This window comes from Peromyscus californicus, unplaced genomic scaffold (genome assembly GCF_007827085.1).
Source record: "Peromyscus californicus insignis strain IS unplaced genomic scaffold, ASM782708v3 Scaffold_6__1_contigs__length_162567912, whole genome shotgun sequence".
In the NCBI taxonomy this organism is placed as follows: domain Eukaryota; kingdom Metazoa; phylum Chordata; class Mammalia; order Rodentia; family Cricetidae; genus Peromyscus; species Peromyscus californicus.
Window position 1 is genome coordinate 54,020,549 of NW_026294584.1, and position 12,658 is coordinate 54,033,206.

Here is a 12,658-nt window from a genome sequence, read left to right on the forward strand (position 1 = left end):
ATGGACTCCTTCACTTGTGCCTTCACTAAGAGATGTTCAATGTGCTGCATTTTTGGAAGTACCAACTTAGGAGTGGGCTGTGGGCTGGAAAGTTTGTTTTGTTGTCTGTGATGTGTATAAATATATACATGGTTTTGTATTTGTGCACATGTGCATGTGGGAACACATACACGTGTACCTTCATGTGTGTAGATGCCAGAGGTCAATAGAGGGAGTCTTTCTTAGTCACTTTCCACCTATTTTTAAGACAAGATCTCTCAAGGAAATTGAAGCTCACTTATTAGGTAAAATTCCTGATCAATGAGCTCAGGAGTTTTGCCAGGTTTGGGGTTATAGTTGATATCCTAGCTCTTACTTCTCCAAAGAAGTTTCCAGGCCCAGGCTACCAGATTCAAAACATCAGAGGGCTACTAATGGTACATCCTCCACCCCTATAATCAGTACACCTTAACTACATGTGTCCTTTCTTCCTACTTACCTCACATCCTCTAAATCACAAATTAATAAGATTCCTTTCTCCCTTGCTGGGAATTCAGGATCGCCCTCCCACTACTCTCTTGGACTTTAGTAAACACTAAAACTCCACAAAATGTTTGTACTTAGTCTATTCTTTCCCCATAGAGTTCTTGAACAAGCATTACACTGTGGAGCTAAGGGCTTACTTTTCTCTACTTTGGTTTTTACTTATCCTCACAGCTCAATTCAACCTGCCTTCCCAGATAGGCTCTTCACACTGAATGATTTACAAGTGACAATATAACATATGGATGGATAAACAATAAAAAAGTTGTATTAGGGGCAACCAAAGCCTCCAGGTACTTTAACCTGGCAATTCAAGAGGCTTCCAAGCTGCTTCTCATGGGCCAAAGACACAAATGAAAGAGACTGCCAAAGGAAGCAAGTTGAGTTCTCTTTAATGTGATACTTCAAAATTTTCTCCCTATGTACACAGAAGCCCTTCCTTTATGAAAAATTGCTCTTTACCCTTGAGTATACTTATAGCATACTCACATTGCCTCAGAATGAACTGGTTACAAAATACCATTAGAAAAGAGAAGTAACAGCTTTTTCCATGGCCATGCACATGCCAAGGGATTTACAATGCTCTCCCTGTGCACTCAAGTCCCATCCTAATCAGAGCATCAATTTGAGAGAAAGCAGGACACTAGAATTCTTAGAGAGTGAATCCATCATCTAACACTCAGACTTGGAAGCAGACTTCCTTAGAAAACATGTGATCATATCAATGGTTCTGAAGCTTTAAGAATAACTTGAACAGCGATTGTGGACAAAACCTGAGAGCCTTCAGTGACATGGTTTGGTTTATGGGAAGTGGCACAGACAGAGGTCATTTAGAAGGGTCATATCAGGGGTTGTTTCTATAGTTCATGATAAGGGAGTAGGTGGCATGAGGAGACAGAATCATACCCCAGTCTGCAGCATGGCAAGGAGCCATGAGAGTGTACCCTGCAGGAACAGGATAGCAACCAGGGGCAGGTGCCTCAGGTTAGCAGTACTGGAGCCAGAGAGGGCCATTGGCGCAGCCCTGAAGCCTGCAGAGGTCTTGTCCTGAGGTTCCACTTTACCTCCAGAGGACTCTAAGCACGGCCCTCGAGGAGTTGGGATAATATCAGGAATCCAACCTGTTGTATTTTCTACTTCCTCCTGCAGGAGATGGGACAAATGAGCAAACTCAGAAATATTCCTTTCCTTGAAATTTTACTCTATCATTCCCATTCTACAAGCTAACTGAGATGCTCCAACTGCCTCTACAATGCAGGTCAGCAATGGCTTGCCTTTATGCATCCTCAGGCTCCCTTCCCCAATTCAGGGTTCCTATTATTGTCATTTGCTTCTATCATCCTTCCTCTTGCCTAATACCATCCCCCAACCTTTCAAGGTGGTCTCTCCTGTGACACTCACATCAATGGTCTTGATCAACACTGTCTGCTGGGACTCCTTGCAAGCTTTCTCAGCTTTCTTAATGTTCTCTGGAGTCCATTCAACATTATTCAGGACCATCAGGTTCTCCATAGGATTCCTGTGAATAGTAGAGTTAGGGCAGGGACATGGCAGTAATAGGCATTGACTTGCCCCTCTCACAAAATAGGTTGAAAAGCACCTTCATTTTGCTAGCATGTATTCTATGCTGGTATAAACTAAACAGAACATTGTAGAACTAAGCTGTCATTCTTAGTGAGTTTAGTAAGAGAAACATGTCAGAGAGAACTTAGGACATTGAAAAGAGGTTGTTCTTTATGGATGTGGATCTTCATGTAGATGACATAGGGTCTGAAAGGTGGGTTGGGTTGACTTCAGAGAACCTGCAATTACTCTGAAGTTGTATGTGTGTCTGTTAAGAAAGATTTTTTTTCTTGCCTCTTATTAGAGTCTATAAGAGTGGGTACTTACTTAAAGGTTGGGACATGAGTGTTAAGGGTTTTCAAGTGCAGCTGGAAAGATAGAAATTTGTACATAAAGGATCTGACTTTCAAGGGTCAGTTGTAATCTGCTCCTCTGAATGCCCTTACTGACACAGAAGCTTTCTTACAAAACTCTTGTGTTCAGAGCTTTTTGAATCAACACTAAAAGGAGCAAGGGTGAGGATTTGCAGGGGATGAGTAAGCCACCCACTGAGGGCTCCTAGCTCGCCAGCCCAGGAGGAATGAGTGAGACTCCTTTTGCTCCTTCCCCAGGTCCTTTCAGGGTCTCTTCCCACCACTTGTGGGTTTTAGCTTCTAGAATGACTTACTCTGATGCTTCTTCCCCCAATTCATTGGTCACATAGATAATGTCGGGGTAACCCAGGCAACTAGAGATGTTAATTCTGGGATAGTAGAAGAGGAAGACGAGGCACATCTCATTAATGGTGCTGGCACCTCCCTGGAGAAGGTGAGAGAGGGAGAGACAAGGATACAAAAGCGTGCAGAGAGGGAAAAGGCCAGCAACAAATTGTGAAGGCTGTCACTCTTCCAGAGAGCTCTTTCTCTTCCCAAACATAAGAGTTGAGCTCTTTGTGCCTTACCACATCCCGTCCTTTCCTTTCTTCTATTTCCAGTCATGGAACAAGTATTGATATTGTTTCTAAAAAACATTCCACATATCTTTCTTGTTCTCTACATCTCCACTGCTACACCTGCCACCCCACCCTGGTTTGGGGTAGACTCCCTGCTTTGCACTTAGTGTCAGACAGTCACCTGCCTATACTGCAATCTCTCTCTCTCCAGCTCCATATCATTTGCTTATATAGTGCAATTAATATAGTATATTATAACATAACATAATATAGTACACTATAATATGTATCTTGTACTCTCTCATCTGCATAGTCAATGAACTCCAGTAGCATCTTACTGTCTTTTGATGATAATTTATTTGATGACAAATTAGTTGATTACATATAACAAATCCCAATCCATTCCCTTCTCTTATTGATCTGGCAAATAATTTGACAGTTTGACCCTGTTGTCTGATAGTTGTAGGCAGGACAGTGTCTTCTGTGCTTCAAGACCTCTTCCCAGACTCAAATCCCTCCATAACACATCCTTTCATGGTGTTAGTGGGTCACTGACAGAAAGTGTAGGGAATCTCTCCCTATCTTGGATGCATGGAAGTGTAAGAACGTGAAAAGTCTCACAGAAGAGAAGAAGGCATAAGCTGGAACAATCAGTTATTAGATAGTTAAAGCCAGGATGCAGCTCTCTTCTAGGGCTATAGTCATTGACATCGTTGTGGAGAAAGACACTTACAAAAGTCATGGAGTCACGATCCAGCGTCTGGTAGTTACATTCTATCAGCAGCTCATCCCCCTATTCACAGTGAGACATGAGAGCCAAGGGTAAGTCAAAGAGGAACTGGTACAGTCTTAGAATTTTGTGGGCTAACAATGAGCTATGATCCTGCTCCCCACTTTGCTCCAGCCATTGCCCCCTCTCAGGTTCCCACCGGCTTGATCACTGCAGGATGAGGTAAGTCTCGAGTCTCTTGCAGATTGAAGTCATAAGAGTAATCTTTGCATATTATTTGGAGTTGGGTTCCATTTCTAGAGGGAGAGAAGAGCAGAAAGGCAGAAATGAGAAGATGAAGCAGTGAGGCCCAACCGATAAAGATGCAGTATGTGGGTTTGTTCTGTGAATGCAAATAGCCCATGAAATAAACACAAAAGATTCTTCTTCCACAGCCTCTTCCACTCATCTCTAGTCCAGCTACTCATTCTCAAACAGATACAATATCATGCAGAATCTGTAGCTATTTCCATACACAGAAGGAAAGGTTTTAGTCTTTCTGTTACCTGTATTGCACAGCTTGCAGGGAGCGCCCAGCTAAGTGGGTATGGATCAGGTAGCCATATACGTATATGTCAGATACTGGGGCCCCATTCATCTGTAACACAGAGAAGGCATACCGGATTGATCACGAACTATGACCTCTAGCTTTATTTTTCTTTTCCTCATGCTTGATACCATCTTCTTTTTGGTCTGATTAAGAGTTGCTCTCTTAATTTTTTGTCTTTAAATTTTATTGTTTTTTTTCTTTGACAATTTCATGTATGAAGTATATTCTGATAACTATATTCCTCATTCAAATCTCTTTGCTAACCTTAATACTCACCCTCTTCCCTATAAGCCTCCGTCTTATATTCACAATTTTGATATTTGGTTTTTTTTGTGGGTTACTCATTGAGTTTAACCAGGATCACCTGTGTGACCATGGGGTTGGAACTATCTGTTGGATCCAGCTGGGGTCTTCAATGAATACATAATGACCATCTTTCTCCAATGACCCATCAGTAGTCAATAGTTTAGCAGGGAAAGGTAGGACCCACCCCATAAGCCCTGATCCGTGGCTGACAGGTGATAGGACCAGTCTTGAGCTGGCTCATTGCAGGCAGTCACTGCTGCTCTGAAGCCATGACTGCATTGGCTCTGTCATGCCCAGAAGACAGCATTTCTAGCCCCTTTCCCTGCCTTCTGACCATTATGTTCTGTCCACCCCCTTTCCAGATGTTCCCACTCACTCCCCTGCTGTGGAATGTTCTGTATGGCAAATGTGTTGCTGATTAGTCAATAAGTAAAACACTGATTGGCCATTGGCTAGGCAGGAAGTATAGGCGGGACAAGGAGGAGAATAAAGCTGGGAAGTGGAAGGCTGAGTCAGAGAGACACTGCCAGCCGCCATGATGAGAAACAGCATGTGAAGATGCCGGTAAGCCACAAGCCATGTGGCAAGGTATAGATTTATAGAAATGGATTAATTTAAGCTGTAAGAACAGTTAGCAAGAAGCCTGCCACAGCCATACAGTTTGTAAGCAATATAAGTCTCTGTGTTTACTTGGTCGGGTCTGAGTGGCTGTGGGACTGGCGGGTTATAGAGATTTATCCTGACTGTGGGCCAGGCAGGAAAACTCTAGCTACACTCCCCCCTATTTCTACTGAACCACCCTGTCCTTATTGCCTCTAAAGCCCTGACTCATTCCTCTCTTGCATAATTTCTACTGGTCACTTTCTTTCTGAGCACCAGGCTTCAATCATTCTTCAAATCTGTGGCTTAGGCTTGTGAGTTTAGTAATTAGATCAGAACTCTGCTGGAGAACAAGGAACCTCAAAGAATGCATGTCTCTCAGCTTCACCTCTTCAAACTTCTCTGTTTTGCATAGCCCATAGGACAAGAAAGCCTCAGCACCCGGAGGTATAAAGTGAATAGGGAAAACCGAGATGCCCAGCTGGAGGACTCCCATGTCGTATTTGCGAAGGTGTGAGGTGTAGTACAACCGCATCCCTGAGGTATCATATATACCTGGAATAGAAAGAAATACTCTCCTCAGAGGGTGGGAGTAGGTCACAATGTTCAGGAAAGCTGGAATAGGCTGTTACTAAAAGGATCCAACATGTATGCCACATGTTCCCCCATATCCAGAAAAACCAATTGCTTCCACCACATGCCTTCCTGTAAGTCCCTTGGATACTTACCAGGAAGGTTCTGAAAATTGCTGTAGTGAACCTCCAGTCGAATCCACTGGGGGTCCAAGGGGGTTCCAATAGAGATGCCTACATCATCTGGAAACTGATAACTCTGTGGAGAGAGGAAAAACATGGCAGTGATGTTTGAAAGGCTAGAGACAAGATGCTTGGATCCAATCTCTGGCTCTTCCCTGGTTTTCTAATCTTTCTTTCAGAACTTCTATGCCCCCAGGTCTCCCATTAGCCCATTGCCTAACAGCATGCACCCCTTTGTCACAAAATGCCTCCATCTCAGGACTCACAAGGCCCCCAACAGCCCATCCTGCGATGACATGGGAACAGAGGGAGAAGGCAGGATCTGACCCGTAGCATTCACCAATGCCTGTGGGGAGCACACTAGCATTGCCACATGCATATATGAGGATGTGATGCACCATTGTCTCGTTGCGTTCCACCAGCATGGGTTCAAACTGAACAGAGAAGGGAAGGTAGGCAATAGTCAAGATTTTCTGTCAAAGTCTTATTCTCCCCATTCCTCCTCCACGCCCCCCCCCAAAGCTATGCCATTCTCCATTTCTCTGAGTTTCTCCTTATCTGTCTCTCTCCCTGAAATATACCATCTTCCCTAAACTCTATTGTACTCTTCTCTCAACCTTCATCTCTTTATATTCATTTCTTAGGAGCACAGCTCACAGTGCTAAGTCACCAGAGGCATTCCAAGGGTTCTGACTTTCTTTAGTGACCTCAGTCAATTCACAATTTGCATGTATGTATTCACACCCTTTGAAATCTATTTTTTTGAAAATGGCCCCCTATATTGTGAAACTTATAAAGTTATATTCTTGTACTTGACCTAAATTAAAAACACTCAAATACAAATTAGATGAATGAGTTTGTGTTCATTCTGGCTTGAATGTTCTTACTTTCGGACTGCATGTCCACAACACTTCCTTGCTTTGACCACCCCATTGCTAAAAAAGAACAATTCTGGATCATGATAGGACTTGAAATTGTTCTTTTCAAAAACTTATTAATTACTATCCTCTGTCAGAATCTCATCCACATAAACAAAATAGTGTTGGCAGTTATAGTTTTGGCCTGGAGGCTTCCCACCCTACAAAAATCCACCCGGCCCTACCCCACATCTCCTTTCCTGTTTTCTCCTCATAGTAACCTTTTGAACCTCCAGATTCCAACATGCCCATCACTTTGCTCCAGTGCCTGCCTTGGCAGACTTCATCATTTGGTTCACATACCTTGTAAATGTGATGCTTCTTGCTGACAATAGGGAGCGGGAGGAAGGTGCAGGCATATGTGGTGTCATCCTCTGGAATGAGGAACTGGGGAAAGGTGCACACAAGCTGAGGAGAATGGGAATGAGGATCCCTCCAAAGCAGGGGAGTGGACAGTCTAGGGAGCAGGGTTCACTTTAGGGCTACATTGGTACTCCTCACAGAGCCAAGGGGACTCATAGTAACTTATTCTAAGGAATGTGTGGGTATTGGGTGGGTACAAGGTGAGGGGTCTGGAATGAGCAGGGGGATGGAAACAGGAGGAGGCAGATGGGTGATGTGGTGGAGGTCTTACATTACTGATCTTCAAATCATGGATAATGGTGTCCTCAGGGGCATCTTCATCGTCGTATTGTAGCATTTGTAGCAAGAAGATTGACTTGACAAAAGTACGCTCCCGATTCATTTTCGGTACATCATCTAGGCCATAGGCAGCCAGGACCCTCATGGTGTCACTCTATGGGTACCATGAGCATCGAAGACCTGATACTCAAAAGCGCCTTGTATATACCTATAGCCAGGGTTCTATATGTACCACCCATCTACACAGTGGAATGAGAATAACTTGAGACAAGATTAGTTTGGCTTTAGTTCTACCTCTGAGGTTGACTCATTTGTCATGCTTAACCCCTTTCCATTTTTCTCTTTGGCTATTTTACACCTGCGGAATAAGAGGGTTGAACCAAACTTGAAATCCAAACACTGATGTTCAATGGAATTGGTTAGAATCCTTTAAGAGGGGGAGAAGAGAATGGACACTTAGCCATTGGGTGGGACCATGCCAATTAATGATTAGAGTTTTCAAGAGGTGATACAATTGGACAGTACACAGGAAGACTAAAGGATAATAGTCCCATGAATTTGTGACTGGCTGCATGAATTGAGGTGACTATATCTTCCTTGGGGAAGCTGTTTGTGGCTAAAATTTTTCTCTTTTCCACATATTACCGTAATGTCATGGTCGTGTGGGTCACAGGATCTGAAGGGCCTGGAAAAGCGCATGGTAGTAGAGACAGAATCTTCTGTGAGCTTTAGTAGTTCAGCATCCTGGCTCCCATCCTGTTCTAGAGTATCTTCATCCAGAAGGTGCTGATCCTGGGGTTCAGTCATCATTAAGAAGTAAGAACCAGGATCCCAAACAATTAGGACTTGGGACAGCAGGTGTATGCTAAAATGGCAGAAGTCAGTTACTTTCATTGCACATATGGGTGTGTTTTCAGAGGGGACAGAGCATGTCTGCTGGAGTTTCACCACATGACTTTACTATTCTCACTTTAAATCTCAGCTTCATACATTTCAACAAAAATAATTATATGGTTGCAGGCCACCACAACATGAGGAACTTTATTAAAGGGTCGCAGCTTTAGCATGGTTGAGGACTACTGGATTATAGTAATCCACCTTAGCGATGCTATGGGATTTAAAATGAAGATAATTTGGAACAATGCTGAAGTTGATTCTCTTGCTGTCATTGCTATTATCAGACAATTTCATACTGACGTCTACCTGAGTGGGCCTAAAGGATATTGAATACAGAAACTTTCTCTTATAGCTTTGAATTTTCTCCAGTGACCTGCTTTTCCTCTGCTCCTAGCAGGTAAGTCATATTAGACAATTTCAGTATAAAACTTCTTTCTTAAAAGTCTTAACAGACAAATGGCCTAAATGACATAAATTACAGTGCTAGAGCATCTTTGTAGGGAGAGATAAACAGTCAACTGGCATTCAGTGTGCTTGGGTATGTTGGAAAATGAAATTCTTTTCTAGACACAGCCTTCCTCAACCCAGAGAAGGAGCTCATCTTCAGGGTGGAAGTTGGAGACAATGGACATGGAGCCATCCTCAATCCAACAGAAGAACTTATCATCAGAAGTTACTCATTCCCAGACTTACCGAGAAGTAGACATTGCCATCAGGAAGGACTCCTCCGACTACCAGATCACTTCCTACAAAGGTGTAGCGATTTGTGATGCCCAGGCCAACCCAGCCAGTTGTTTGAACTTGGAGCTCAAATGTGATGATCTCAGTCTCATAATCAAAGTCCCAGTGCAGAAAAACAGAATGGGAAGGATCCAGAAACCTGGAATAACGGAGGGGAGATGTAGGGCCCAGGCGCTTGCCTTGGGAAAAGGCTACCAGGACCAAAAGTAAGAAAAGCCTGAAGAGGAGAACACAGGCCATGGCTGCCAGGGCCCGGAGCATCTTCCCTGCAGAATGACACTAAAGAGCTCTGGACTTATATGTATCTCTACTTGTGTCTGGCACAGTGCCACGGAGGAGGGAAAGAATAGGCCTCTTCTGATCTGATTATCTACTGTGTACAGAGTGGTGCCACTTACATAACTTGAGTCAGAAGTATCCAGGGAGGATACAGAGTGGGATTGTCTCACCTTAAGTCAGGGACCTAATGGAATTATCAAGAGAGTCATGCAGTCTTCCATACCTACTCCTTGGCAGGGTCATGCTCAGTGAGAACCTGTAGCGTCAAGGAGGTTCTCAGCCCCACCCCATTCCTCCACATCTACCCCACTAATAACCTTAGTAAATAATATTCTCCTGGACTGCAGCCTCCCCTTCTCCAGTTTTATGGCCTTTGTCCACCGTGTCCACATGTAGAATGGGGGAAGTTGTACAGTGCATGAGGGAGGTCTTAGCCTGAGAGGAAAGCTGTTTCCTCAAGCCATGGACACTCCTAGGACAACAAGCCTCTGAGTGTTTTACCATGACCCTGTGTCATGGTGGAGGGGATTAATGTCATTTGCTCACTCGTTGCTTCTCAGTAAGAACAGAAATCCGCACTGTGCAAGACCTACCGTCTCCTGGTGTCTGGCATAGCTGATGTGGGGAGAGAAATCCTTCCCCCAGACCGCTATTGCCTGACCTTCACTAGACAGCAGAGAAGACATGTGCCCTTAACACTCCCTCCGAAATATGCTGGACAACACACCTACACACAGAAGTCCAGTCCAAAGAAAGGCAAGAAGACGTTCTCTGAGCTGTGTCTATTCTTACTATGTTCATGAAAAGTCTTTGAATTACCCATTGAGCTCAAAATTGCTAAAGCTGTTAGCTACTGTTTGTTGTGTGTACTTGAGTAGTGATTAGAATGTAGTTGCGGGTTGTGGTGGAGAAAAGTCCCTAGGAGGCAACCCTGACCCCCAACACTGGTGCTGCAGAGGCCAGGAGGAGCTAGCTAGCCATCTGATCTGGAAACAAGAGGCTTAACCTGGCTCAGTAGTGCAAGCTGGGCAAGATAAGAGAAGACAAGGCAGATCCCTGGAGGGACTGACCTTGAGAGGCAGGAAGGTTAGCCAGGGAGATAACAGGAGTGTAGGAGACATTCAGATCCCAATCTCATTAGAGGATTAGACTGAAGAGAGAGGTCTGTAGGGAGCTAGGATAGACAGCTCAGTAAACTGAGAAGGGCCCAGGGTCTTCTATCCTGGAGTCTGTTTGGCTAATCAGAGCTCTGTCCTGAGGAATGAAACAGGGCTTTCTGGGAAAAGCTAGGAGCCAGTGACTTCAGACCCAAAGAATCTCATCTGCATCCTCTTCTTCCTGGCTCTTACGGCTCAGGTTCATAGGGAACTTATTCAGTTTTTAAAATGAGATTTATAGAGGCTTGGAGAACTCATTTTTTGAAAGTAAATGCTCTAGAAAAATAAAGGGTGAGGATGTTATCAAACCTGGGGGTCAAAGCTGAATGATAAAAGAAATAAAAAGGAGGAGGACATGACTATTCCCAAAATATAGAGAAAATTTTTATTATAGATAAAAGAAAGCACATAGCCAGAGGCAGAGACATGTGGGAGAGTCCAGAGTGAATAGGACCCTGAGCCTGGCCTTGTGAGGGGAGGTGAAGGGTGAAGGGTGAAGGGTAGATAAAGGGGCAAAGGCTGGGTAGCAAAAATGGTTGGATTATACAGGGAAGGGTAGCTGGGGAAGGGCAGCCCAGCCCCTGGGCTGGAGAAGTTTAGGGGGTGTGAAATTCCAGTCACACCCTGTAACAGGTGGGGACTAAGGGATGCTGGGAGAACCTGGAGGCCAGGTCCGCTTATCTTAAACAGGCACCTCAGTTAGCCATTTGGGCCAGGTTTGAGAACTGATGAAAGCCAGTACCCTAAGCTGGCTTTGTCCACCAGTCCTCAAGAAGACGATCAAAAGAGCCAAATCAGTAATGAAAAGTAGAAAAAGATTTATTTAGTGTGGACACATCGGGAAAGGGAAGAAGATACCCAGGGAACTGCACAAGTCAGTTGGTGTTTCTGAAGTGAGATTGACATTGAGGGAGCCAAGGATAAGCAGTCTAGGTAAAACTATGGCCCTGGCCACCAGTGACCAGTCATTCCTTAGGTTTGTTAGAGTTCTGTGAAATCTCATTTCAGGAGACAAACTCCCACTCTGACTGGTGTCTTTTCCTTCTCCCAGAATGTGATTCCTGGGGAAATTCCCATTTCTTTGGGGTTCTTTGTTTCAATAGCCTAATAGTCAGATTGAAAGGCACAGGTGTCTCTTTAGAATATCTTTATTTCTGCCAGGTCAGTTCCAAAAAGGGGAATCTTTTCTTTGACTCTGGACAAAGCTCTTCTTTATGTTTTGCTTTTGTATTCCTAGAGTCAGACCGATATTTGGGGATGAGTGTCTGCTGTCCTACTGCCTAATATAACCCTGCAGTAGCCTCCGTCTGTAGTTGAAGCTTAGAGGTGAGAGATCTTTGCTCAGTTCTGTTACCATGACTCGATTATACGGAGATAGTTCAGTCCCTTGAAAGAGCTGAGTCTTAAACTCAAACCACTCCCAGGAATATTTGATCACCACTGAGACAGTAGAGGGCCCAGTCACTCACTGAGTTACTTAGTGAGCATGAGGTGTGCAGGGGTGTGGGAGAGAGAGCAAAGTCAAGCTCAGACAACAGGAAAGGGTGTAAAATTTCAGCTTGAGGTTTGCATTTTAGAGTAAAGATGAGCTACAGTCGGTTTCCGGAGGAAGTCACGCCCTCAGAACTTCAGTCCCAGGACTTCAGCTTCTGATTGCCACTGTACTGGTTTGGACCCTCTTCTCTTGCCTGATGTTCTGCTGGAGAGAGCCTGAGGGGTCAGGGATGTGGCAGTTTTCCACCTTGTGCCTCTGCGTACTCACGGCTTCTGTGACTACAGGTCAGATGGCCAATGAGGAAGCCAGAGGGTGGAGGGAGAGGAAAAGAGGCAGGCCACTTTAGCTTAGCAACCAGAGAAGCTGCCCCTAACTCCTTTAAGACAGTCATCTGGCACAGTTTCTCTCCCTGGTCAAGGCTTCTAGTCTCAGCAGCCTCGTGTCTGAGTAACTCATGGATTTTCTTCAGATTTAGCTCAGTTGGCTGCACATGGGGTTTCCCAGTCTCCCTGCTTTCATCTTGGCTTGTCTGTG

At 44.4% G+C, this 12,658-nt stretch overlaps 1 protein-coding gene across 1 annotated transcript; it reads right to left on the reverse strand.

Moving 5' to 3' along the window:
- Window positions 1-750: 750 nt before the first annotated feature.
- LOC128098825 (DBH-like monooxygenase protein 2) lies at window positions 751-12,658 on the reverse strand. Its single transcript, XM_052720261.1, has 13 exons — window positions 9,146-12,658; window positions 8,201-8,347; window positions 7,548-7,709; window positions 7,217-7,300; window positions 6,263-6,430; window positions 5,970-6,072; window positions 5,630-5,796; window positions 4,292-4,383; window positions 3,946-4,042; window positions 3,750-3,809; window positions 2,753-2,883; window positions 1,924-2,041; window positions 751-1,665 (listed from the first exon to the last, which is right to left on the reverse strand). Exons 1-13 carry the CDS (start codon window positions 9,452-9,454, stop codon window positions 1,423-1,425), a joined length of 1,881 nt encoding a protein of 626 aa, XP_052576221.1. The 5' UTR covers window positions 9,455-12,658; the 3' UTR covers window positions 751-1,422.